This window comes from Anguilla rostrata, chromosome 2, assembly GCF_018555375.3.
Source record: "Anguilla rostrata isolate EN2019 chromosome 2, ASM1855537v3, whole genome shotgun sequence".
Taxonomy (NCBI): domain Eukaryota; kingdom Metazoa; phylum Chordata; class Actinopteri; order Anguilliformes; family Anguillidae; genus Anguilla; species Anguilla rostrata.
In genome coordinates, this window is record NC_057934.1 from 2,923,204 (window position 1) to 2,949,381 (window position 26,178).

Consider the following 26,178-nt stretch of genomic DNA (forward strand, 5'->3'; position numbering starts at 1 on the left):
TTTCATCTTTGTAAAGGGGTGTGTTCTCTCTCTTGTGGTGCGGCTCAGCACGTTTAACCAGGGATTATCGAAATCAGTCAGGTAATCAGACCGGCCAACGTTTTGTGCTCCAACAGAAGAAGTCAACAGGCCCCATGAAAGACACATAAACAAATAAGGCCGTGTGCTTTTGATCTTATCTCTGATCACTGTTGGCCTTTCAGTGGTGTCTTTCAGTTTAGTCGCTGGTCTTACAGGTCTACTCCCGCTCACAGCTCTGTATCCACTGGATTACGGAGAGTAATGCACACACGGAATGCAGTTCCTCTGAGAACTGGACGGTCACACACACACGAGGAGAAAATAAAACTTAAAAATCAGAATAAAACTGTGAAAATGTTACATTCAAACAACTTAAAGTAGGGTTGAATTATTAAAGATGCTATACATTTTTCCGTTTTATATTTTAGCTCTCCTTCTTTCCACAGCGTAGCGGACGAACCTTATGCCGTTCCCCAAATTAAACTGAGTACAGCTGCAGTTCATAATGATGGTGAATGCCTATTTTAATTTAAGGATTTTTAGCTTTGAGTTCGGGCGTGTGGGGGGGGGGAGGCGGGGAACTCACCTCACCAACTTTTTTTTTTTTTTTTGGGTGCAGGTAGTTGTGGTTTCCTTTCAATCAGAAGCCAATTTAAGGCCTTGAGAACAAGGTGTGTGGATTCTTTAGCCAATCAGCATCTTATCCTAATTACTGGGGCGGAAGCTGACGCTATAACCTTTAGGGCTACATTCTGACACGTGCTCTATAAGAGATTCTGCTTATCCTTTTTTTCAATACGTTTCCACGGCTTCACAACTGAGGCTGTGGCACTATTACCACAGCCAGCTTGTTTCTCCAAATTCCCAATTTGCACTGCCACATCAATTAATGGCCAGAGGAGTTAATGATTTATACATTCTGGAGATAATGAACTATAAGTATCAGTAGCACGGCCATAAAAATGTATATTAGGAAAAACAGGAAATAAAACGCACGCTGTGAAGGTGACTTAAATGCCTCTTGAATGTGAAATTAGTGCAACAACAGAAATGCCCCAGGGAAATTAGGAAAATCAGGAGACTATTTTGACTATAAATTCACAGGAGTAGAAACGGGGTTGACGTTTTTGAGGGGGAAATATGCTTTAAAGTATAAAAAATAATATTACAGAAAATGAATAAGAAAACGTAGAAGGCCCATTATGACACAATGAAATAAAGTATTCATAAAGGATCAACTGGAAGAAACAGGATAGTTTATGATGCAAATAATGCGTTTCCATGTTATTAAGTGCCCTAAACCAAACAATGAATAAACTGGCAACAGAAAAAACAAACGGATTCAAAACATGTTATCTGTTTGCATTTAAGGGCAGGGGCTTTATGGTGTCATGAATTACTGCATGGAGAAGTGATGAAGGAGTTTAATCTTTTGGGTTTGATGAGCAGGAGGTTCGAGAGGACAGCAGCCAGATTTTGGGGCCAGTCTGGGCCAGGTTGAGTTGCTGACGAACACTGCCCATTAGCTGATAACCAGCTCTCTGGAATGGTGACTGTTATGGTCAAATTAAAACAGCAAGGTGATGTCATTCCCAAATCGTTAACCTCCTATCAGACCTGGCAGTTTGTTTTTGTCACCAGTAGGGGACGTTGGTTTTTGGTCTAAATCTCAATATATATTCTTCTATGGTGAAACACAACAGGGGGTCATTCATTAAAACTGATATAAATAATATTTTTGACAATTTTTTCACCGCAACACGATTTCACGTAAAACGCTTGTTTTATGTCCAAAACATTTTATATTAATAAAACTTTTTTTTTTCCGCCAGATCTCAGAAGGAAACATATGAACACTTGTGCAGTGCAGAATGTAAAGACTGACACAGAGAGCTGACTGACGAACGGCCAGATCAAGGGCATACCAGACCGAGAAAGGCAAACTATACATGGTCCCCCCCATCCCTGTCACCACACACCGTTATCTACTTCAGAGTGATTCGACAAAAGCCAAAAATAAATAAATAAAAAGCGCAACTCGAGACGATGTGTGTGAAATGTGTGCGACTCGACTGTGTGTGTGTGGTCACACCCTCTCGATCGGCTCGACTCCCAGAGATTACTGACTTCGGCCCGGTCGAGCCGAGGAAGCTGTTTACAAACATCAAGCGCGGGGTTCCCGCCTTGGGAAAACACCAGGCCCAATCAGATTACAGGTGGGTTAAAAGCTCTGAGGGTGAAAGACAAACACCAGCCTCTGCTTTCGTACACAGCGCGCAGCCGAGGGGTAGCAGCTCTGTCTCGCGGCTTCGACGAGGCTCCTGTCTGGAGAGGACGGCCCAACGCAGTCGGCCTCTTCCTGAAGAGGCGGCCATTTTGCGGTGGACGCCGTCACCGTCGCCGGCAGAACGAGGTTAGAGTCCACAGGACAGTAGATCTACAGAAACACAGTTTGGCAGCCCTGCTCTTGCTGTTGAATGAGGTGCGCTTTGTTAGGGCTGGAGTGAAAACCGACAGGATGGTAGATCTCCAGGAACAGGACTGGGCAGCCTTGCTGTATACGCATATCCAACAAAACCATTAAATGAAGGCAATTGGTCACTGAACCTTCAATATCGTAATGCACTTTAATACATATTTTAAATAAATATTTCATCATTAAAATCCTTTTATGCAACCGCCAATAAAAAATATATACTTGCATATTTATTTAAAAAAAAAAAAAACACTCAAAATGCCACAAAAGAAAAAAAACTAAACAAAAAGACTTCCTAAAATGTCAAACCATGTACATTTACACCTCCATTTTACAGTTAAAACAGTAGGAAACTGAGGATGATAATACAGATAGCTGCCATATTTACATATGATCAAAGCTGTGTTGCTTTGATTAAGGCCTATCTTCAGTCTAGTCAGAATGCACTTTGCCCTTACTGAGAAATAATATGGGCATGGAGGTTAAGGACATTGGCCTGTAACCCAAAAATGTAGGCTATGTAAATGATCTTATTATTATTATTATTATTATTATTATTATTATGAATTCAGTGACAGCCAAAGTCATGTCGTGTAATTTAACCACCTCTTACATTTGTAACGGACTGGCAAGTGAATTAGTGGTTGTGGTCAGGATGCATAATGCCCTAATTCATCTACGGTACTGCAAACCAATGAAGTAACAATGAGTTTCCTCAAAGCCCAGGAGCTTGTTCATCCTATGGCACTGGTTCCCTGTCAATCGGTGAAACACTTGCACAGAACTGAACACATAGCACTGCTGAACTGAGCACAGCAGTGTCTGAGCTTAACACAGCACTGTCTGAAGCTGAACACCTGATGCCTGTGCTCAACACATGTACTGTTGGAACTGAACACGGTACTGTTTGAGCTGAACAGTCTGTCAGTGCAGTCTCTCAGGCCTGTCACGTCTCCTTGAGCAGCAGATGTGGTGTAGCAAATACTGAGTCATCAAGAACGACACAAAAAAACGACAAAAAAACAGATAAAAGACAGAAAAGCCAACACACTGCTAAACGTCAGCACTTCTGCCTCATTCACATACGTCACTTTACATTTATAAAAAAAAAACTTTATAAAAGTCAGTCTTTTTTGGTCAAAAGTACAAAAATAGACAGTTTTCTCACCTTAATATATATATATTTATATATATTTTTTGTACATTTCTAGATTTTAAACAGCCTAGATATCAGGTACAGTCATTTCCAGTACAAACTAGTGGAAGAGGTTGCTGAGAGGGTCCATCCGGTCATTAGCCGTTTCTTTCTTTTCGCTTGTGCTTCTTCTTCTTCCGCCCGCCCCCCATCCTCTGTCGCCCCCCCAACCCCGTCCATCCTTCCTCAGCTCCCTCCCCAGCGGCGCACGCGTTTAGTCCTCCGGCCGAACGGGTGTGCCACGAACCCGAAGGGGCGGCGGTCGGCGGCGTTGGCGGCGGCGGCGTTTGCGGCCCCGCCGCTCGGCCCCCTGGTGGGCCGCTTCATGAAGTGCACCTCGCGCTGGTGCTGGCGGGTGCGCGTGCCGCTGCGGGGCCGCCCGCGGCGGGTGAAGCCCATGTACCAGCCGCCGTGCCGCGCGCTGCGCAGCGCCGTGTAGTTGTTCTCCAGGACGATCTCCGTGAAGATGCAGTCCCGCCCGCGGCCGCGGCTCTGCGAGGGGGAGAGAGGCGGGGCGTTCAGCAGACCGAACGCAGGGTGGGGGGGGGGGGGCAGTGTAGCATAACGGGTAAGGAACTGGGCTTGTAACCGAAAGGTCGCAGGTTTGATTCCCCGGTAGGACACTGCCGTTGTGCCCTTGAGCAAAGGTACTTAACCTGCATTGCTCCAGTACATATCCAGCTGTATAAATGGATGCAGTGTAAATGCTGTGTAATAAGTTGTGTAAGTTGCTGTGGATAACAGCGTCCGCTAAGTGCCTGTAACAGAATGTAACACGCTGCCTCCTCCTCCTCGAGGTGACAACAAACGTTTATGAATTGGAACTAATCAAACCGTTTTTTTTTGAGAAAGAGAGGAACGCGGCAGGTAGCCGCTGCCAGCCAACATAAAGAGAGCTACCCCCTTCAGAAGGAGCCAGCCATATGCTGAACACATCACACTCAAGGATCAAGGGGAATGGGGAATGGGAAATGGCTGCAATAACCAATTACTTTGGCTTCTGTTTCGTATGAAGTGCAAATCCTTCCTCAGAGAAAAATCACTCCTTGGACTGTGGATTTTGTTTTTGTATTTTTTGTGTGTGTGTGTGTGTGTGTGTGTGTGTGTGGGTAGAGCTGATGGGGTATTGGCATCGAATGCGTGTTTGTGTGATGCCTGCTGCAATGCTATGAAATTGTTACAGGCCACACTGAGCAATTAAGAACTGCAAAGGGCCTAATGTGTCAATGCATTTTACTGCTTGAACATATAGAAAGTACAAATAACTTTATAGCTTTTAAATGCAACGCTGTTACTTCAAAATCACATTATAGTCAGATTATTATTAATTATTATTAATTACATTTATATAGCAAATGCTCAAAGTGCTTTACCTCACCCACCACCAATGTGTAGCACCCACCTGGGTGATGCACGGCAGCCAATTTGCGCCAGAACGCTCACCACACATTAGCAAAGGTGGAGAGGGAGAGAACATTTATTTAGCCAATTAAGTCTGGGGATGATTTTAGTGGCAAGTTTGTGAGAGCCAGATCTGGGATTTGGCCAGGACACCGGGGAACCCCCTAGCGATCACAAACTATGGCCTCAATGGTAATCAGTCTTGCGAAACGAAAAATTTTACGAGACCAGCAATATAATCCGGCTGACATATTTAAACCGCCATTTTGACAGGAAATGTGTAAATACGATCACTGCCCATCAGGCCAGTGTTGGGCAATACTTTTCCTGTCTCTGCTGGGATTTTTGAAAGCCAGAGCCTACCACAGGATCTTCTGGTGTGTTTGTGTGCTGTTGCCCGGGACACAGTAAACCATGTACATTGCAGTGATGACATAAACCGCAATTCACAAGAGCCAAAGTCACAGTTTCCTAAACAATTTTAACACATTTTTAGCACTCTCCTAACTTTGTTGCTCAAATCATCAGAAATTGACTGCTACTTTCGCATGAGACCATGTCATACTGTATGTGTATGTGTAATATGTGACCATACTGTCTGGCAAGATCTCATTCAAATTTTTTCTTCAAATAATAAGCTCCACTTCAGCCCTGGAAGAAGAACAAAACATCGTTTTTTCAGACAGGTTTTTCGATCGCCAACCGCCACGTGGTCACATGACACACGAACAGCTGAACGTCTCTTTGCCGTCCAGCCAATCACCTGACACGGGACTGACCGCCTCAACGCGCCAAAAACCCGAAACGAGCACGAGCCACTTAACAAACAGGGATGCCAAAAATAAACCTCACGTTCAGAATGTGACACTCATCTCTACCGAGAAAAAAAAAAGAAAAAAGTCACATCCATGCTGCGTTGGGCAACTGATATAGCGCACGAAGTAGGATCAGGGTTGCGAACAGATGGCCTACCTGGCTTGAAATCCGGCAGGTTGGAGGTAGCAATAATGTCCCTGTTCATTACCGCGCGCAGCGAGACACAAAACAAACGCAGATCCACCCCGGGGATCGAGAAGAGGACGACTGACAGAGAGTGAATGAGCAGAGGCTCAACACCCGCACTCCACCGCCCACTACTCGCAAACCCAGAAGGCTCGGTGAGCGCCTACACGGAACCTGCTGTTCCCTACAGACAGGCCGCCTCGAGATGGGTGTTTCATTATTGATCGCCGATAGCTCCATTCGTCGAACATTAAATTATATCGCTCCCTGGTCCTTTTTTGTTTTGCATTAGCGCTGTTCTCTGTTCTCTTAATAGCTCCAAATGGGAAGCTTGCGCCAGCACCCGTGGGCCGTATTTTTTGCTGGCATGCTGATTGGACAAGGGGGTGCTGAACTGTGGGTGACAGGCAATGTAGGGAAAATCACAGAACAACTGCACACATGGAGGCCAATTCTCAGGAAACTTTCTTACCACTGGCACTGAGCGGTAGTGCAGTACAGGGCAGCGTAGAGCTGGTCTTTTTAACCGTAAGGTCACAGGGTCGATCCCTGGGAAGGACACTTGCCGTTGTACCCTTGAGCAAGGTACCTAACCTGCATCGCTTGAGTATACACCCAGCTTTATAACCGGATGCTATGTAAATGCTATGTAAAGTTGTGCAAGTTGCTCTAGATAAGAGCATCTGCTTAATGCCTGTAATGTAATGTAAAGCACCATACTCTTGCAGGGGTCTGAATTTTGTAAATCCATCCATTTTGCACAAACATAAAAGCCACAAATACATAACAACACAAGGAAAATTGGATTTATAAAAATGTATGTCTTTTTTTTCTTCTCTGATTTAATTTTATGTTTCTCAACCCATCTCCACACACAAAAAGCCAACAGTGTGTAGGAACTGTAACTTCCTAAAAACAGTGTAGCCTACAGTATACAGCATACCTTGTGTAACTATATAAAAGCCGTGGTAGGCAGTGACCAAACACAAAGCACAACCAGCAGACGCGTATGAAACTGTAACACATTTAAAAAGATGGCAGTTAAAAAATGTATTTTCACCTTGCCCACCAGCTTCCCTCTGTGGTTCATACAGACGTAGTACCCAGTCTCCGCCCCTCTTATCCGAACCCGGCTCCCAAACGTGTCCGTCTCCACTATCAGTTTGGCTGCAGAACGAGATGAGGGAGAAAATCTGTCTGTTATGGAATGTACCGGAATGTCAACATTAGCAACATTTACACTTGCGGCATACAAAAAAATTACATTCTGATTTTTCTTTTGTTATTTTGTTTCCTACTGATAATTATCAAGTTCCAGATATCATTCAATGTTTCACCTTCTGTCTTACTTCTTTCTTTCTGGCAAGTGTGCGAAACAGTCTCTCTCTCTCTCTCTCTCTCTGTCTCTCTCTCACACACGCACACACGCACGCACACACACACACACACGCAGGCGCACATACATGAAATCTGCGGGGACCATTCCTGGGGATTTATGCAAGCTTGAATTCTTGCACGATGACAAAAACATGTGCGCCACAATTCTTTGAAATGGAAGAAGGTATCCTGGAAGGGCGATAAACTTCTTTATAATTCCGCATTCGCTTCACACATAAGATTTTATCCACATCTTTATTTTAGGTTGCTGGGTGGAACAGCATGTAACGTATGAATTTAAGATTGTCACCGGTGTGGCATGCAATGTGAATTACAAATAATTTATCACAGTGCATCATAAAAAGCAAAAAGAGTAGACAATAGACTAGTCAATAATGCTGTACTTTTTTATCAGGTACAAGGGACTGAACCGTGCAATGTAATTACATTGTTAAACAGAAGTATTTTAACAGAAACCTGTAATACAAAAGCACTAATGTCCACCACAAGGACCATATAAGATTAGGTGACTGGCAGGTATGCTATGTGTATGAGCTCACTTTTTTAATGTGTTTTTGCCTAATCCTTTTACCTATCTAGCAGATCTTGATCATTTTTAAAAACAATACCCTACTACTACTTCAATTACATTCTCCAATAAAAAATATTATTTTCAGTTTTTCACTACATCCTCCTGAAACCTGGTGGAAAAAAGCTTAAGTCTTTAATATCACCTCTCTGTACTAGTTTATGTGCATAAACAAAACATACAGTCATATGAAAGCGTATGTAACCCATGAAAAATACAATATGCAAATGGATGAAGCTGATAGAATAAAATTAATTATACTGAAAAAAGAATCACAACGAAGACTACTGCCATGAACACATTGTGCCTGTTTGTGGAATTCATATCACTTAACACAGAGGGATGCCCTGCGATGGACTGGCAGACTGTCCAGGGTGTATTCCTGCCTCTCGCCCAATGCATGCTGGGATAGGCTCCGGCACCCTCCCGCGACCCTGACCAGGAGTAAGCAGGTATAGATAACGGATGGATGGATGGATGGATGGACGGATGACACAGAGAGAGAGTTTGAATTTCACAGGGAGGCGATGGATGAAATAGCAACAGGCCACTGATGAGCAACCCAGCCACAGGAGAGAGATCGGCCTCCAGCGCACGCAACCAGCATGCTGGGAGTGAACGGCTCACATGTGACACCGGCCCGGTTACCGGAGATCCACCTTCGCCCTTCTAACAGGGCCCCACGGAGCGCTGTGCATTTCAAACGGCCCCGGCTGCTAAGGGCTCAGTTCTGAACAGTCCATCTCAGTTTCCGTCCAAAACTTCATAACCGCTTTTGACAGCTTGTTATTAAATCCTACTCTGGAGGTGGTTTTTTTTTTCCTTCTTTTTTTTAAAAAAAAAAGGATTTAACTTGCTCTGGTGTTTGTCAAAAGTCCCGAAGACCTGAACAATTCAGCGCTCAGTCGTTACTCTCAGCGAGGAATCTGGGCCAGCCGACATGCTAGGTGATTTTACCATTAGGAGACATCACATTAGCCATTTAACTACCCAGTACATCTCTCTTAAAAGCTAGAAATGTTAGCGACACAAATTTAGCACATTTAAATGCCTAAAATCTACTGTGTATTGCTATTTCTCATTCTGTACAGAACCCTTTGCAAACTGAATGTTTGAAGATACTGAAGACACACTTTATTGAACCCTGTGGGGTAATTTGTCCTCTGCATTTGACTCATCCTAGTTACTTACAGGTGCAGAGGGCAGCCTCAATGCAGTGCCCAGGGACCAGCTCCAGGACTCCCTGGTCAAGGGCAATGGCAGGAGTGCACCTAACCTAACAGGTATGTCTTTTGGTGTGGGAGGAAACCGGAGTACCCGGAAGAAACCCACACTGGACACGGGGAGACCGTGAAAACTCCACACAGAGAGGATCCGGCCGGCTTCCCTCTTGTGAGGCAACCACTGCACCACCGTGCCACCCAAATTCTGCCATATACAGCAGAAATATCGACTAACCAAGGATCACACTGCAATGTGCCGTTTATTTTTTAGGACTTAACGAACCAGGATTACTGAGTTAGCTGGATAACTGCACTTAGTAAAAACATGGACTGAAGTAAAAAGAGCTGTTCCGGGTTTTACTCAGTGGAGTTATCCAGCTAACTCAGTACTCCAGCTTCATGAAATACGCACCAGAGGAGTCACTATTGTATGGCACTCTTATAGGGACCAATAAACCTGCTGAGTGACACCCACCTTGGCCTATACTATAAATAATTACTGTAGGTGGTCCAGCCATCTTGAACACCGACTTGGTCAAGACTCAGTACCAGAATGCAGGGCGCATCACTGCAGAAAGCGCAAACCAGCCACCCAACGCTAACAATATAGACAACATTTCATCAACAGGAAATGCCCTCAGTCCGTCACAGTGACTCGTACTGTACAAAGAACTGAGCTGCAGTGATGCATTCTTCAGCTTGTATTCCCCATTTCGAATGCCACCTATCGCCTTTGCAAGTCAATGCATCGTGCTCAGTCCCACTAATTGATTTACCCCACCAAAAAATAACTACACCGTGTTTATGAATTAGGCAATTAATTGCAAGAGTGTCAGTCACTGAATAATTATTTAATAATCCATGATAAAGCATGATATTTACATAGTTGCTTATTATGAGTTGTGAGCTTTTACAATCAAGACTAAATATTATTTATTGTGTGCTGTGAACAAAATAGTCTGATCCAAAATATAGATCTAAAAGGCCAGAGCAATTCTAGACATTTTTATCCAACAATGGCAGGTGATGGGGAAAACCATTCAGGATATGTTCTGGAGATCACTGTAAGATAGGTTCTAATGGCTGTCCCAGACACCGTTTACCCCTGAGAATCAAACACTAAACCATCTAGAATTTCCAGTTTTGTATTTGGATGAATGGTCGCACTTGTATTCTAGTTTAGGTTCTATTTGACTTAAGATGAGTTTATTATCTCTTCTAGGGTGTAAAAAAAACTCCCTGTTCTGATAGTTACATGTTTGGATGAGCTTACTTTCGCAAGCAAAACTAAAATATATATTTCAAATGTCTCCTAGCCAATGTCATTAAGTATGCAGAGGTGGAAAGTTCAGAGGTCAGAAAGTAAAAGTCCTGCCATGTGTTTCTTCCACCCATGAACTCAGCCCAGCTGATTTCACTAATTAGTTCTACCTCCTGGCTGAATGAATGTGCTAATTAGAAAATCCAGGTGATTGGAACAACATACTGCAGAGAGGACTTGTACTGTTTTGAACCTGGATTTTCCACCTCTGTAAGTACATATCCTATGACACGTAACAACTTTAAAACATCCTTCCTAATTTTTCTCTCTTTACTTATGATGACCTATTCCTAGTGGAAAACATGCTCAAACTTTTCTACCAAACAAAAACAGTAACATACACGATTCTTACCATGTACATCCCCGTCTTCAGCCATGGCATTGATTTTCTTGTTTCCAAGAACTTGCACGTGCTTGCCACTCGTTCGGCTGTAGAGCTGGTAGGTACGAATTAGTCTACGACTGGTCCGGTCGGAAAACTTGCACTGCTCATTCACGTGCTGCGTAAAATTAGGCGGGGACTGAATGGTCACCTGAAATAAAACAAATTAGACCCCAGTAGTGAGTAAGGATACGTTATATATGTATATATCAAAATACCTTAAGTTCTTCATTTCAAAAAGTGTGGAACTAAACCATGCACACCACGAAATTATGAATAATATAACTGCGCAAGGACACACTTCCATTTACGACTACCGGTCTGGGTGTATATTGGAATTAGCAGATTCCAGGAAAAAAATCCATTGAATTTACGCACTGAACCAGAATAACGCCTGAAATGCACTTTAACATGAACATTTCTGAAAGTACATTTGGTTTCTTTCAATGGGGATGAGATGATATTGTGTAAGCATGCATAGTTACACTTTTAAAATGGCATCAGTTGTCTGTGACTGGGTTTCTTACGGATTGGCTATTTTATTTGAATAAAGATGGGTCACTGGTGCATTTGATTTTGGTCATGTCACCGTATCACAGTCCATGGGGCAACAGGAAAGGGCACCATAGAAGCCAACGCGTTATACGATGACGGCTGACCGACGATGCCACTGTCCTGACGGCGTTTACTGTGATGATACCGATATCATGTCCATAGGCACCACAACTATGATTCTATGGTTTTTCATCCATCTTTCCCTGAGTTACATTCCTTTACGACTGTTCTCAGAAGTTCAGCCATACAGCCCTTCCATAATGTTTTCCCCTCTTTATTACGAGTGACATCCTTGAAGGTAATGAGACCTGTTCTCTTAGTCCTTGACCTTTAAACTACAGGATTAGAAATTTTATAATCTATCGTGATCCGTGGGCATAAATAATAGTTAACACTGTTTTGTCATATTTAACCGACATAAAATTTCAGAAAGAACGTATAGCCAACTTGTAAGTTTAGTTCATAATCGTATACGTACCTGTGCATAGAGACAAAAGGCAAATAAATGGAGGAACCTGAAAAAAACAACATTAATGTATTGTTACATGACACAGTTACATGTGGGAAATCGTTGCCGTTTACAGGTTGACAGCTGATTCACTTACAGGCTATTTGATCTCGACGGCATCGGCATCATTTTTTAAGTTTTCAAAACAGGGAGTGATCCGTTTGTTTAAATTATTCCTCGTGAATTCGACTGTACCCCTGTAGGAGGTTCGTCGGGAAAATGCCAGAACGTGTCCATTTAAGAAATGTATCTCGAAGTTTCTTCGTCTCAAAAGCGTTTCAATTATATTGTAGTCGCAGGTATCCAATGTTATACGTCCTTAATAGAGAGCAGTTTTGTCATTAGCTGGCAGAAAACGGACATTCCTGATAACAATTGTCTGTTCATTCATGCTACTTCAACATTTTTTTTCTTTTAAAAAAGTGCAAAAAATCCCAATTAGCATTTTTAATTTAGACAAAATAAACTTTAACACAAAACATATAATGATGGAGTCTAAACCAAAATCTTCTGTCTTCCGATATCCATAGGCGATTGAAGAGGTATACATATAGGTGTACCATTACGCGCCAGCGCGTGCATCATATGCAACTGTTAGCTTATACTTGAAGTTCCCGTTTAATGAAAGTCCATTCAGTTGTGAGAAAATTAAATTCATTAATATGAGAGGATCCCGGGTCAGATTTCATCTAGTCAGTCAGAGGGCGCCTAGTTCTGCTTCCACTGCGGTGGTAGCTATCAGTGTTGTTACTTCAGATCGGTCGTGAGGGACTTAATTTATCCCGTATCCCCTCCTCATCTCGTTGTTGCGGTCTCCAGTGTCGGCTCCCTGTTCTTATTTGTATCCTGGGGTTAAAATAAAAGGAACGTCCCCAAGAAACCAGTTATGTCTCCCTCACTCTCTCTTTGCTTAAAGTCTACCTTCCTCACCTGATGAAAAAGTAAACACTTGCCTGAATACAGGAGGAGCTTATACAAACTAGACAACGCCTAATGACACCTCTCCGCTGGGGAGGTGTTAGAAGAGACGGCATCAAAATATGGGCGCTGAAGTCTATTTGTATTGGAGTACCGAATGTTATATATATATTTTTAAAAGCATAAAAGTAAAATTATAAAATAAATCCTCACCTAAATACGATTAAATCTTTCGCAACTGTCATTAGCTGGTAAAATGTGTACACCATCATAGATTTCATGTGAAATATTATCGATATACGAGCACATAAAATAAAATATTCTTACGTTACACCGTGAAGTGTGAATAAGATGTTTTGTAACGTGCACCTGGAGGCATACATAGATCTTTAGATTAAATGATGTAAAAGTAATGTTTAAGAGACCAACGTATCTTTTGAACATTTTTGATACACTTCTTCATCATGGTATATGCTGTTCCAAATGCTGCGTAATTATTTACGCGAATGCTTACACTGAGTAATGCTTATATACTTCTATAAATATTTTCTGTGTTTGAAACATACTAAATAGCATACACAAGTATGAAAACTATTCTACATTTTCACTTATTTGATAAAGTTTCATTTGAAATATTTCACAGGTAGTAGCCTACTATTGTACATGTGTGAGGCATGTAAATGATCTCTACATCTCTGATGAAAGTCACAGACTAGGGTGGAGAAATGGGCTGGCTATGGTCAGTAGTAACACTCTGGTGATGCTTTTATTGGTCACTATTGGTAGATTATGTCTTGTACGGTGTGTCATCAATCTTCAAGGCCTGATGGTAGAGCAATATTCCTCTGGGTGAATAGGGCTCACGGGACTATTATTATGGTCAGTATAGTCACCGATACCTCGTCTCCTATTAAGCTATACTGGCCAAGTGTAATGCACTTAACATAGCAACTGCACGCTAGCGAATGCAGGCGCTAACAACCGTATCCCTTGGAGGTAGGACTCTCGGAGACACAGAAGACGGTTCAATTTGAATTAGATTCCAAATTCTACGACAATAATAAAACATTCTAAGTAACAGAGCGCGGCGCACACCCGAAACATGCGAGCAAGTGATGGGATAATAAAGTATTTACAAAAAGGGTTAAAATCTGAGTGAGTGTGGATCAGGATTGCAGAATAATGAAATAGAATCCCGTCTCGGGCTGTGTGCGTTAATGAACTATTGATTGGTCAAGTTGTCTTGAGGTATTTTGAGGACATGTAATACTATATTTCCATAGCCATGTAAGTTAAACAAATGTACAGCTCACTGTAGGCTGTTGGCTATATTTGAAAATAAAACAGGAAATTAATAAACGATAGGCCCAATGCTTGATTACAATGACTGGATTTCATTGCAGCATTGAGAAGACACAGTGCTAGACCACCTAGTCTCGCATAGTCAAACATGAAGTCTCACGAGCATGCTGGCTAGTCTAGCAATTAATTCATATGAAAATATTGGGGGTGACATGTCTCCCTCTCTCCCCCAAAAAACCTATGCGTATGTTTCAGTGACCAGTTTAGCACTGGTTGGTATAAATAATCTCACAGTAAAAAAAAAAAGGGAATCACTAAGGCAACTGATATTTTACTCATTCCTTCTATTGCTTTCTAGTCCTTCCTCTTTGTCCATAAAGTAACTCTGCCAGCTGTTCACAGTGTCCTCTCGCTCCCTTAGTCCTCTGTCCAAATCTCCCCCGGTCTCAAGTGCAGCTCCCGCTATGTTCAATACCCTGTTACAGAAATCATGTCATCACTCATACGCACTGCTACTCTGTACCACAAAACACTCAGACGTCCCGATATTTCTTTCTTTGAAGCTAGCCTTTTCTTTTTTTTCTTTTTTCTTTTTTCGTAAAATCAGATTTTTTTTGGGGGGGGGGGGGGGGGTTATATTTTGTGATGAAATGTTCTCACAGAAATGGGCTTTTCTTTTTTTTTTGTAAACCTAACACACGCTTCATAGCTCAGCACCTGGGTGCAGCCCTCGGAAGAGGGCTGTGGTTCCCATTAACCCCCTAAATCTGTTCCCTTTCAGCTTCTGCTTAACCCATATTTGTGGCCGACGTGGGAATAAGGACTTCTGCTCAATCCGCATCATATGCAGCGCTCGGGACGGGGAGGTGAAGCGGGGCAGAGGGGAAATTTGACCCGCAGGTACACGCACCCGCCCTGCTATACCTCACTCACCCATTATGAAACACCCCTCAGATGTGTTTCTGCACTGTTCTGTCTTTGTGAGGTACACATCCCCCCTGGCCTGCTACCATTCAGGGGGTGCGGGGTGCAGCCAACCAGGTACACACACCCGCCCTGCTATACCTCACTCAACCCATTATGAAAAACCCCTTAGATGTGTTTCCACACTTTTCTATCTTTGTGAGGTACGCCTGGCTTCCCACCAGTCAGTGCACACCTGCAGAGATCAATAGCTCGGAACATATTTTAAGACGAGACGAGCATTACTAATGTGTCAACGGTTTAGTTTGTCTCGCAGGAAATGTGATTGTGTAAATTACTCAGAATGAAGCGATTTGCCAACATCAGATTAGGAAAATCCAGGTTCAGAAAGTAAGTAAAAGTCCTCCCCCAGTATTTTGTTCCAATCACTTGGATCAATCATTATTTTCTGATTTACCTTCATCATGGAGGTAGATCTAATTTAGTGAAATCAGATGGCTGAGTTCATGGCTGGAAGAAACACATGGCAGGACTTTTACTTTCTGACCCCTGGACTTTCCACCTCTGGATTAGGGATAATTGCCCAGGGACCTTACTGAACTCCAAAGCCGAAGGCGGTAAGGGAAGGTTTAGTAACACCAAGCTATATTTTTTACATTAAGAAGGCCGAGATGTTCTTCTGGGAGTTGTAGTCCATCTTTGTATACACATTTGTTTCCAATTTTATTGCAGCTCTGCAGACAATGGCGGACATTTCCAGACTTACAGGAGGACAAGGTGCGTGAGTAAAATGGCCGTCTAATGGCCACCAATCTTTTTAAGCTCACTGTATCCCTCTCGCTCTTCAAATGTTTTTTTTTTTTTTTTATGGAACAGAAAGTACAATCCCAATTTTCTAATACCAGCCCTTTTTTTATTTTTCCTTGGTGGCTGTAATGGCAAATCCTTGTGTTTGGAATGGTTAAAAATGTCCTGTGACACACACACACACACACACACACTCGCACACACACACAGTGTAAATTATCAAAGGGGATATTTACAGTATATTATGGTGGTACGCTGAGAAACTAAAAATAAAAATGGTGGAGGGATGAGGGGGGGGGGGGTCGCTAGGCTTGGACGCGTGACAGCAAGGCAGGGTGTGGGCTATCTGCCACAAACCTTTCAGCTCCACTCTCTCCTCCAGAAGACCTGACGCGAGGATACAAGCCGAGGGCCCAGGGAGAGAGATCCCATTATGATACCCATTTAGCCGGCTGTCTCACACACAACGGCCCTGCCGCGCCATCACGTTCGCTCAACGGTTTTACGAGAGCGCTGCTTTAAAAAAAAGGGTAACTGACACTCCTTGAACCGGTAACGGTGCATAAAAGCGCGAGAATTAACCACCGTGTTGTTAAGCCAGCATGATCATCTATCCGTCCTGGCAAATGTGTTCGGCTGTCTCTGCCAAGCTGCAACGGGCCGGCCAGAGGCTTGCCAGCCCTCTCCTCAGAACGGTGCGGAGAACCAGGTCGGTTAAATTACGGTGAAACCCATTTCGACAGCACGAAATGTGCCATATCCCGTTTACGTTATATATTTACATTCGTGAAATCCCTGCGGACGACGTTCTAGAAGTTCCAGAAGCAAACGGTGCGTTCTAGAAGCGAACGGTGTTAGTGCAATAGAAACGTCTCTTACTATAGCGTTAGAAGCCTCTGCAGCCAACCGGATTTGCTTCTTGGGGTTTTTCCAGTTGGGGCAAATCGCGATGGCCACGCCCCCCGTCGTGCTGTATTTAAACACGGGCGCGTGCGGTTTTTTAGCGACTCGAGTCCAGAATGCTGTCGGCTTTAAGCCAAACGTGGCCGGACCGCTGAAGTAAAGCGGGCCACAGAACACATGCAGGCCGCCGGGTCGCAACTGGCCCTCAGAACCGCGCGGGTTCGAGTGGAGACCCCGCTGGCAGAGGGTGGATCTGCGTCCGCCACGTTAATGAACCAGAGAGAGAAAGAGAGTCTCCAAATGGTGCGTGCAGCCCAAACGATGTGCTTCCGTTCCGGACCAGAGAGTTGGACCGTGTCACATTTAAAACAAAAAAACTATTCGCAAACTATTTTTCAAGGTTAGAAATGACAGATGCATAAGCACGTTGAACGTTTTGCATATTTAAAGCTTTTTTTGCGGTGTATTCCCAGGTCCACTTGGGTACATAGGTTACGTATGCCCATTCAGAAAAGTGGTCAGTAAACTCATGCATCACACACAATCGCATTTTTATGCAAATGGCAAACCATTTCCGTTTTGCTTTAATGCGCAGTTGGAGCCACCCATATTTCTCTGTGGTCTACGGTCTGTGAAAGCGGTGCAGTGTTTTTATGAAGACGGCCAGCTTTTAAGATTTGTTATTATTAGATTCTGAGTGTTTCTGCTTCTTGCTAGTGTGGTTCTTGGTTATATTCAGGGCTGTTTACTTGTCCTCTGCATCTCGGGAGGGTGGGGGGGGTTGGGGGGGGGGGGGGACAGTGTTTTAAAATGTACTCTCAGGCTCCGCCCTTATCGTCACCTCACAGAACACTCACTCAATGGAGCGTGCCATCGTAGAACTTTACAAATTTGGGCCTGGTTTTGCAGGAAAGGATGTTGTGAGCCCTTTCTCAATGGCCACGCGGCTTACGCTGGTTGAATGATTTCTGCTTGCCTCCCACGTGCAGTGCACATTTTACGCTTTGAACCACCGTTCCCAACATACAAAATACGCTGCTCGGATTCACACGGCTCCTTTGAGAAGCTAAGATCACTACGGGAAGAGTGTCCTTGTATTGAAAAGTGGGGGTACCAAAAAACTCTATGCCAACACAGCCAAGTGTGCGTTTAGAACTACCCCGCTACCTTGTTTACGAATAAATACTGAATAGCGTAGAAAATCCTGAGCATGTCAATAAAATTATACCCATTTCCTCGCTGGGCATATTAAATGTAACATAGCGGTATTGGGGAAATGCATGGACCAGATTTCTCACGAAGGCTGCTTCTTCAATGTTTCTTTTTCCATTTATTCAGAGATCTCGAATGTAGCTTGCCGCCTACCATGAAGAGCGTGGACTGCAGTGCAGTGCGATGTTGTTTGGAAATCCACCTCTGGGAGAAGCCGTTGATTCCTCTGAGTTTTGCTCTAGCCCCCATTACTCACTCTCTGAGTGCAAACGGATTAGCGTTCTCGCGTCGTGGCTGTGCCTGTGAGAAACGTGTTATACTGAGGCTGCAAAACGTGTCGAACGGCCCATATAAATGTGGAATACCTCCATCACAAACTCAACTTGATGGCTTCCAAGGCCCCCACCAGCGGTGTGGAACTCCCTGTCCCGAAAGTGTTTGCCCTCTGAGTAGCAGTGTAAGGATTTAACTCCTGGGGGGATATGAGGGGTGAAAAAAAATACTTGATTATTTAGGGGGGGTGGGGGGGGTGAAACGTACCTGGATTATGAACCACCAGAAAAGACGCCGCAAGCAGTAAATTTGACACCTGGAATGATTCAAGGCCACGTTGTTCTTGGTGGACGTGATTCTTTATTGAGATGTCACCCACTTGGTTGGGTAAATTCCTGAACCATGTACCCAGGAGTGGGGTAAGAGATGGCATTCAGAGGCAAGAAAGTGCCCACACCTCAGTGCCAGCTTCATATGCCCACGGTGCCGCCGCCGCCCCCCCCCCTCGGTGTGGGGCGTGTAAATCCACCCCGCTGGGTTCCCACACTCCGCGGGTCTGAGGTCCAGGCGTGGAGCTCCGCGCCGGAGCCCTTGGCCTCGTTCCAGGTGTCACCCCCCCGCCCGCTCCTTTGGCTCGTTTGCGCCAGGTGTGCCCGAGACTCCGCGGGCTGCTTTTCGCATTTCGACCCGCCGGCGCTCAGCGGTAACTGCCCGGCGGTATCGGCAGGCGGGCAGAGACACCGTCGGCCGACGGGGCCGTAAAAAAATAAAATAAAATTTAAAAAAAAACCGTTGGCAAGCTGGCGCTGGTTATTCTTAGAAGAAGGGGGTGACTGAATGTCTGCGATGGAGAGGAACAGACTCTTTTACCGAGGTATTATTTCCCAGGCTTGCGAGGGACATTAAAAAACAGGGTGCCATAAGACGGGGGGGGGGGGGGGTGGAACGGTGTGGTGGACGCCAGGGAGAGAGAACGCCTAACCGTGGGAAGAAAAACGGCCAAATGGGCGTCTCCCTGTCACCTATTGGCATATTGAATGAATGAATGATTGAATGAATGAATGAATGAATGAATGAATCAATGATTGTATTTATACAGCGCTGTTCCAGACGTTCAAAGTGCTTTACAGTGAGGAGGGGGTAAACTCACCTCACCCACCACCAATGTGTAGCCCCCGCCTAGGCAGCCATTTTGCGCCAAAGTTCTCATCGCAGATTAGCTGACTTGGAGAAGGATAGAACAGTTTTTAGCGAATTAAATGTTGCTTCCAGAAGACTTCTGCGGTTCATAACCAGAGCTGCCCCCAACCCACCCAATAAGCAACATAAGCGGTAGCTTGCCCTGCCCTCCCCCCCCCCCCTCCAAATTATTCTAAAACATGACTTAGAATGGATCATTATTTAAACAGAAGAGCTTGGATTGAAGCGTTTCAGTTGGGATGGCAGCAGTCGTTGGCATTTTGGTTTTTGGGCGTGAGGCTCGGCTCAGTTTAATCATCCTGTTACAGTGGCGGCCCTCCTAGGAGTGTACATGACTGTGGAGCCCCCCCCCCCAGCCCCAACCCCGCCCCTCCCACCCTCATTGCCAGTAAAAGCAGTCTTTCAACCTGCAGTGGGCCAAACGCTCGTTTGTGGGGGGGAGTGCAGCTTTGGTAAGAGAGAGGTCACAGGTTTATGGACCTCTCAGCGCATATTTTTGGCTGAGCTGGTCAATCAGCAAAGTCTTCTGAGCTAGAGAGAGAGAGGGGAAAAAGTTGAGTTTAGAGGGGGTCATTTGTCATGGAGTCTATTCCAATGATGTAATCTCCAAAACTGAGTAAGACATTACAGACTCCCCTACCAGAGACCAGAGAGTGATTTCACACAGTGGGATGAGCAGTTTTACTGTCTGTAAAAACAAGAATATGGAAAAAGTACCAACCGTGGTGATTTTTTATTTATTTATTTATTTTTTTTACAGTGGTACTCCCACTCCATAGTCCCGAATTCAAAGGGATGACTCCTAAGTTTAACGGGCATAATTAATATGGACTTTGGAATTAGACGTGGAAAGTTTTTTTTAAGGGATCGGTTCAAATGAATGAAAAATATAGCAGCTGGTGCTATTGGAATAAATTGCTTTCCTGGCTTGGATTGATACATTTTTTTTTATTTAAACGGTCTCACCTCTGTGGTGGATGGTTTAAGATGACTTAAACAGAAGGGTGATCTGAAAACCATCCACCCAGCTACGCCATATCTAAAAATGGGGGATTTTTTTTTAAAGTTCATGAGAACCGTTGACTCTCTGGTCCATGTTGAAGACATTTCACCAGTATATACATAACAGTTGTGGGGGAAAAAAAAGTTAAAGCAGACAGAGAAACTGTGGACACAATGGCTGACACATTCTGGACACTTCATCGTGCACTACCAGCAACTCGTTGGCAAATCAGACCTGATGCAAATGGCTGTGTTAGCATTCAAGATCCCTCAGACATCTTCATGCGCGTCAAAGAATGGTTGCAACGATGTGCTGGCGTTTACTATGAGGAGCTGGACTGTATATGACGGCTAGATATACCATTTACAGTAAAGCCATTTTGTTTTTACTGCCATTTTGTAAGTTGGAAAAGGTTCTGCTTAAACATGTCCTTCTGAAATCCCCTCTCCTGGGGAAATTAAACCAGGTACAAGCTGTCATTAGCATCAGTCTGTCCATTCCCCTTTGACCTCAGCGTTTCCTTTGACTTTATTGCAATGGCCTTCTGAATAGGGGTGATTTACAGTCTTGTAAACACATAAGAAGTAGCATTGAAAATGGGTTAACAAAGTCAATAAAAACAGACTTCTGTCCTGGGATGTTTCCTGTGTATCCTACTCTCTTCATCCTCCCTCCCTCCCTCCCTCTCTCTCTCTCTCTCTCTCTCTCTCTCTCTCTCTTTCTCTCTCTCCAGCCACCATCTCTCTCTCTCTCCATCTGCTCTCTCTATCTTCTCTCTCTCTGTCCATCCTCTCTCCATGTTCTCTCTCTCTCTGCAGCTGCTCCTTCTCTCTTTCTCTCTCTCTTTCCATCTGCTCTCTCTATCTTCTGTCTCCCTGTCCATCCTCTCTCCATGTTCCTTCTTCCTCTATTTTTCCCTCCACCTTCTCTCTCTGTCTATGTCTCTCCATCCTCTCTCTCTCTCTCTCTGTCACCCCCTCCCTTTCTCTCTCTGCTTTAATGGCGGGAAGCGGGAGGGTGGGCGATGCGTTTTGCAGCCGCGACTTACCCCCCCTCCCCCCCCCCACCGCCCCGCACCCCGCCCCGGTCTTGCGAGCTGCACACAAGCGGTCCCCTAGCGCCCTCCGAAGGGACTGTGTGAACCGGGCCCGAGGGAGGACCATGAAAGAGAGAAGAACAAAGAGTAAGGAAATGGAGGGATTCCCCCCCCCCCCCAGAGGGAACCTGACTTCTCTGTCTGTCTCCAGGAGCTTGCCTAGCTGACTGCGTTGAATCTGCATGGGCGGGCCACCCCACCAAAATGGCGCACGGATTTCCACATTTCAGCCAGATTCTGCGTATCCAAAACATCTCTGTGTGATACGGGCCCATTCCTTCAAGACACAGTCAAAATTTACTCAGCTGAATGAAGGGGACCACAAGTGCAGCATCGCCAACGCCCAACAAACAAAAAAAGGAAAAGGTTTTTGGGAACTGCCTGCGGGAACTCACCTGACCAGCAGGGGGCACTGGTGCACAATGCGTTGCTATCCCAGCCGACTGAAACCCTCCCATCCCTGGGAGATGCTGGAGTCAACTGTGCCTCACCCTATGGGTCTACACTAGCATGGCTTGGACTCAACTGTGCTTGACCCTATGGGTCTACAATACCATGGCTTGGACTCAGCTGTGGCTCAACTTATGGGTCTACACTAGCATGGCCTGGCAATAGCATGGTTTGGATTCAGTACTAGACCATGGTGCCCATACATGCACTGGAGCAGTGCCTTATCAATGCCATTCTGCAGCCCCTCCTACGCTTTACAACTGAGGAGCTAGAAGAAAATCAAAATGGTCTGTTAGTAAAAGACAAGTGAGTTCCACTCAAATATTTCATGTGAATAAACGTAATTACAATAATAACGCTTAAAAAGTTTAAGACCGCTACCAGCATAAGCTCTTAAAATCAGAAAAAAACAAGAGGTAGAACATCATGGCGTGCACATTTTGTGTGGGGAGGCCGTTTTCGTGAAATGGCTCTTTCCATATGGGGGTGTGGCGGACAAACTTGGGACTGATTGAAATAACACATGTTACAGTTACACATATGACATTTTCACCTGGTGAGCAAAGAACAGATCTCTAAAATTTCTCTCGGACAAAAGTCCACAAGCAGCAGTGCATGTGTAAAACGAACTTGTGCCTTGCGCTACTTGATTACAATTACATTTTTTAACAAAAACTAAAATGACATTGGGATTTGGATATTTAGTGTTTAAAACAAAAAATATTAAATTAGATGCTTTAACACCAAACCAGAGTTGTGGATCTCAAATAAAACTTTGAAACAGGCACCCCTCATTTTAAATCACATTAAAAATATATATAAAAAGTGACCTCTGACTCACCTGGTGCCCCCCCCCCCCACGAGACTCACATACACAAACCCCGCAAGAGATTAAACTCCGAGAAAAAGAGAGTGAGGAATAAAAGGAAGGAGGGAATAAGACGGAGGGAAATAAAGTGAAAAAACAGAGGAGGAGAAGAAGGAGACCGGGTCTAGCAGGAATTCGGCGGAGAGGGGGAAAGAAACGAGAGGAGAAAACCAGGGAGCCGAGAGCTGTTGTGTTTATGCAGTCTCCTTCAAAGGGGCGCCTGATTCGTTTTCCATACCGCCTGCGACAGCGCTGGCTGCAGGCTTCAGACCCACGTTAGCGCTAGCTGCAGGCTTCAGACCCACGTTAGCGCTAGCTGCAGGCTTCAGACCCACGTTAGCGCTAGCTGCAGGCTTCAGGCCCACGTTAGCACTAGCTGCAGGCTTCAGTGCGCACATTAGCGCTAGCTGCAGGCTTCAGGCCCACGTTAGCGCTAGCTGCAGGCTTCAGGCCCACGTTAGCGCTAGCTGCAGGCTTCAGGCCCGTGTTAGCGCTTCCTGCAGGCTTCAGGCCCGCGTTAGCGCTAGCTGCAGGTTTCAGGCCCACGTTAGCGCTAGCTGCAGGCTTCAGGCCCACGTTAGCGCTGGCTGCAGGCTTCAGGCCCGTGTTAGTGCTTCCTGCAGGCTTCAGGCCCGTGTTAGCGCTTCCTGCAGGCTTTGGGGTCACGTTAGCGCTAGCTGCAGGTTTCAGGCCCACGCTAGCGCTAGCTGCAGGCTTCAGGCCCACGTTAGCGCTGGCTGCAGGCTTCAGGCCTGGTTAGCGCTTCCGAGCTTAGCGCACATCCTGCATGTCGCATGTCCGCGAGCTTCAGCTAACGTGCTCGCCTGCCGTTATGAAATTTGATCCGAATAAAAAATATTAAGATCATATACTTTTCTGCCAGAGTACAATATTTGTAGTAAAAACACAGATAAATACATAAATAATAAATAAATACATTTTTAAATGGTGGTCCTTTAGCACATCATGACACATATTGTTATTCTTTCTGCTTCGTTAATATTGAGTCCCGCCCCAGTCTGTTTACTTGTATCTCTTTCTCCAAAGTTGTCTCATTCCAAAATACTAATGATGTTACAATATATTACAAAATGTGTAAGTAACTAGCAAATGTAAAATGAAATATATAGACAAGTGAAAAAATAAATGAGTTAAAAAAACAAACCTGAATATAATGTTGTTTCCAGGGAACTGCAATCACCTTCAGTTGGATGATTAGGAAACAATGGAATAACTTGGCTAGCAAGGACTACACTACACATGAACATGCTTTGCCCTATTGGACGTTTGTCTTGTTTCTTGAGGACAAATAAGAAAAAGACACTGAGCACTTCTTTCCCCAGAGTTACACCCAAAGGTCCACAATTTTAAACTCAACACAGATTTAAATTTTAACTCTTTCACAAATCCGGCCAGATACTTCTGCTCAGGTAAAATTCTTTCTTATAGCCAGTCTTTTGTTAACGAACATGCGTTTTTTTTCCTGGACTTGTTTCCAGGTATTCCCTATCTGAAATTCAGTAGTGAGCAAACTTGTTGCCTTTTATAATTTGATGGACACGCGTATTTCAAAACAGGATAAGTATCACATGTACCTAATTTTATTAGCCCTCCCACTCACACTTTAAAAATTTCAAAATCATCCCAAAAATATGTCATCATGTCATATGTAATCATGTTTTAAACCTTACCAAAATGTAAAAAGCTTCTGTATTCGACACCAGTCATGCCCCACACAAGCTTGCTTAGTCATCGTATCTGGCTAAGAAGGGGTCCCCACTGGTTTATGCGCCCCCCCCCCCCCAAAAAAAAGAAAAAAAACAGGGTCAATGTCACAACTCTCCTTGGCCATCTACAGTACACGGTCAGCGGCAGGCCAAGATGCTCCTGTTTTCTCAATGACAGCCTGTCTGCGAATCGTCCCCTGTGAAGGACATCACTCCCTCTTCCAAATCGTTGTTCCACGTTTCAAAGTTTCTGCGTTGTCTAACGATGGTTTTACTGTCAAGATGTGCCCCTGTTCCTCTCTGCTTTTAAAACGATTTTAAAAAATAATTGACTAAATAGAAAAATAAATGGACTTGCTTTGAGAGATAATATGTGTGCTAATATATTTAAGTGGTAGTTAACAGAATTCTAATTCGTATTAATAATGACTTAAAAAGATAAATAGCAAATAAACATAACTGATCTTACCATTAGTCCTGAATACTGGTTTTAATGCAGCCACGTGCAGTACACATTTTTTATGGGGCAGCTACTTTAAAATACAAATTGAAACTAAAGTAGATCCTAAAAAAATAAAAAAACCAGGATACCAGCAGTGATATTCCACAATTATAAATCAGAGCCGAAGAGTTACTGTCTGCTATAAAGGGATTTGTTGCTTGCAATTAGCTAGAAGCCCCAATGGACTTAAGGGCCCAGAAGCTACTGCTTTTGTAGTTCCACACTGTTGAACTAACTGATGTTTGTCTGTCAAAATTATGAAGAATTTCCCTTTGATACTGGCTTAATGCCAGTGACAGCCTCGTTCTTTGTTTAAATAGTTCTGGAAAGTCCCTCGATATATAAAATAATGATGTTATTATGTTTTAAAAGTTTAAAATATTGTTTTTGTTTCGGAACATCAAATATATATTTCGTGTAGTTTTTGGGTCTACTCCTAGGAAAATTACATTTTTCCCCCGGTTTTCCGTTCCCTTCTCTGAACCCGTTGTATTCCCTTATCCCATAGATTGAAAAACGTCTGGCTGTATGCTTTGTGTCTAATATGAGATATTATAAGATTGATTAAAAAAACTGAAACCACAAAGGTTTATGCAGTGAAATGTTGTCAGCACGAACCATTTTATGAAATACCAATCTCTGAATCTCGAGTATCAGTTGACTGTGATTGGTCTCTGACATAGCTAATGGTGACACGGAATAATGTCCGTACGGTATGTTCACCCTACTTACGTAAACAAACAATGAATTCTATTGAGAACAAGACAGTCTTAACCGTCTGGAATGCTTTTAAGAATTCTGGGCTCGGACACACGAGAACGTGAGGGGGAGAAACTGACACATTCCGTAGGGGTTTTTTTTTTTCGCTCTTCAGATGCAAATCAACACCGGCATCTCCTCCCCTACCCCTCCTACGGCCCGTCTTTCAGTTTGCGACCGTCAG

The 26,178-nt window shown here is 44.1% G+C and overlaps 1 protein-coding gene and 1 long non-coding RNA gene across 4 annotated transcripts; one reads left to right on the forward strand and one right to left on the reverse strand.

The window, feature by feature from the left end:
* Positions 1–2,739: 2,739 nt before the first annotated feature.
* Positions 2,740–13,090, reverse strand: LOC135243686 (fibroblast growth factor 8-like). The gene is made up of 5 exons (XM_064315678.1): positions 12,148–13,090; positions 12,021–12,057; positions 10,958–11,138; positions 7,156–7,262; positions 2,740–4,184 (listed from the first exon to the last, which is right to left on the reverse strand). Exons 1-5 carry the CDS (start codon positions 12,177–12,179, stop codon positions 3,879–3,881), a joined length of 663 nt encoding a protein of 220 aa, XP_064171748.1. The 5' UTR covers positions 12,180–13,090; the 3' UTR covers positions 2,740–3,878.
* LOC135243742 (uncharacterized) lies at positions 10,501–26,027 on the forward strand. Of its 3 annotated transcripts, none has more exons than XR_010326778.1 (4): positions 10,501–10,815; positions 15,052–15,170; positions 15,927–15,971; positions 21,840–26,027. It is a non-coding gene; the product is annotated as an uncharacterized LOC135243742 (long non-coding RNA). The 3 variants fall into 3 exon arrangements; XR_010326777.1 differs by lacking the exon at positions 21,840–26,027 and adding an exon at positions 18,243–19,178 and having other exon boundaries at positions 10,503–10,815; positions 15,927–15,975; XR_010326776.1 differs by lacking the exon at positions 21,840–26,027 and adding an exon at positions 18,243–19,178 and having other exon boundaries at positions 10,506–10,815.
* The last annotated feature ends 151 nt before the right edge of the window (positions 26,028–26,178 follow it).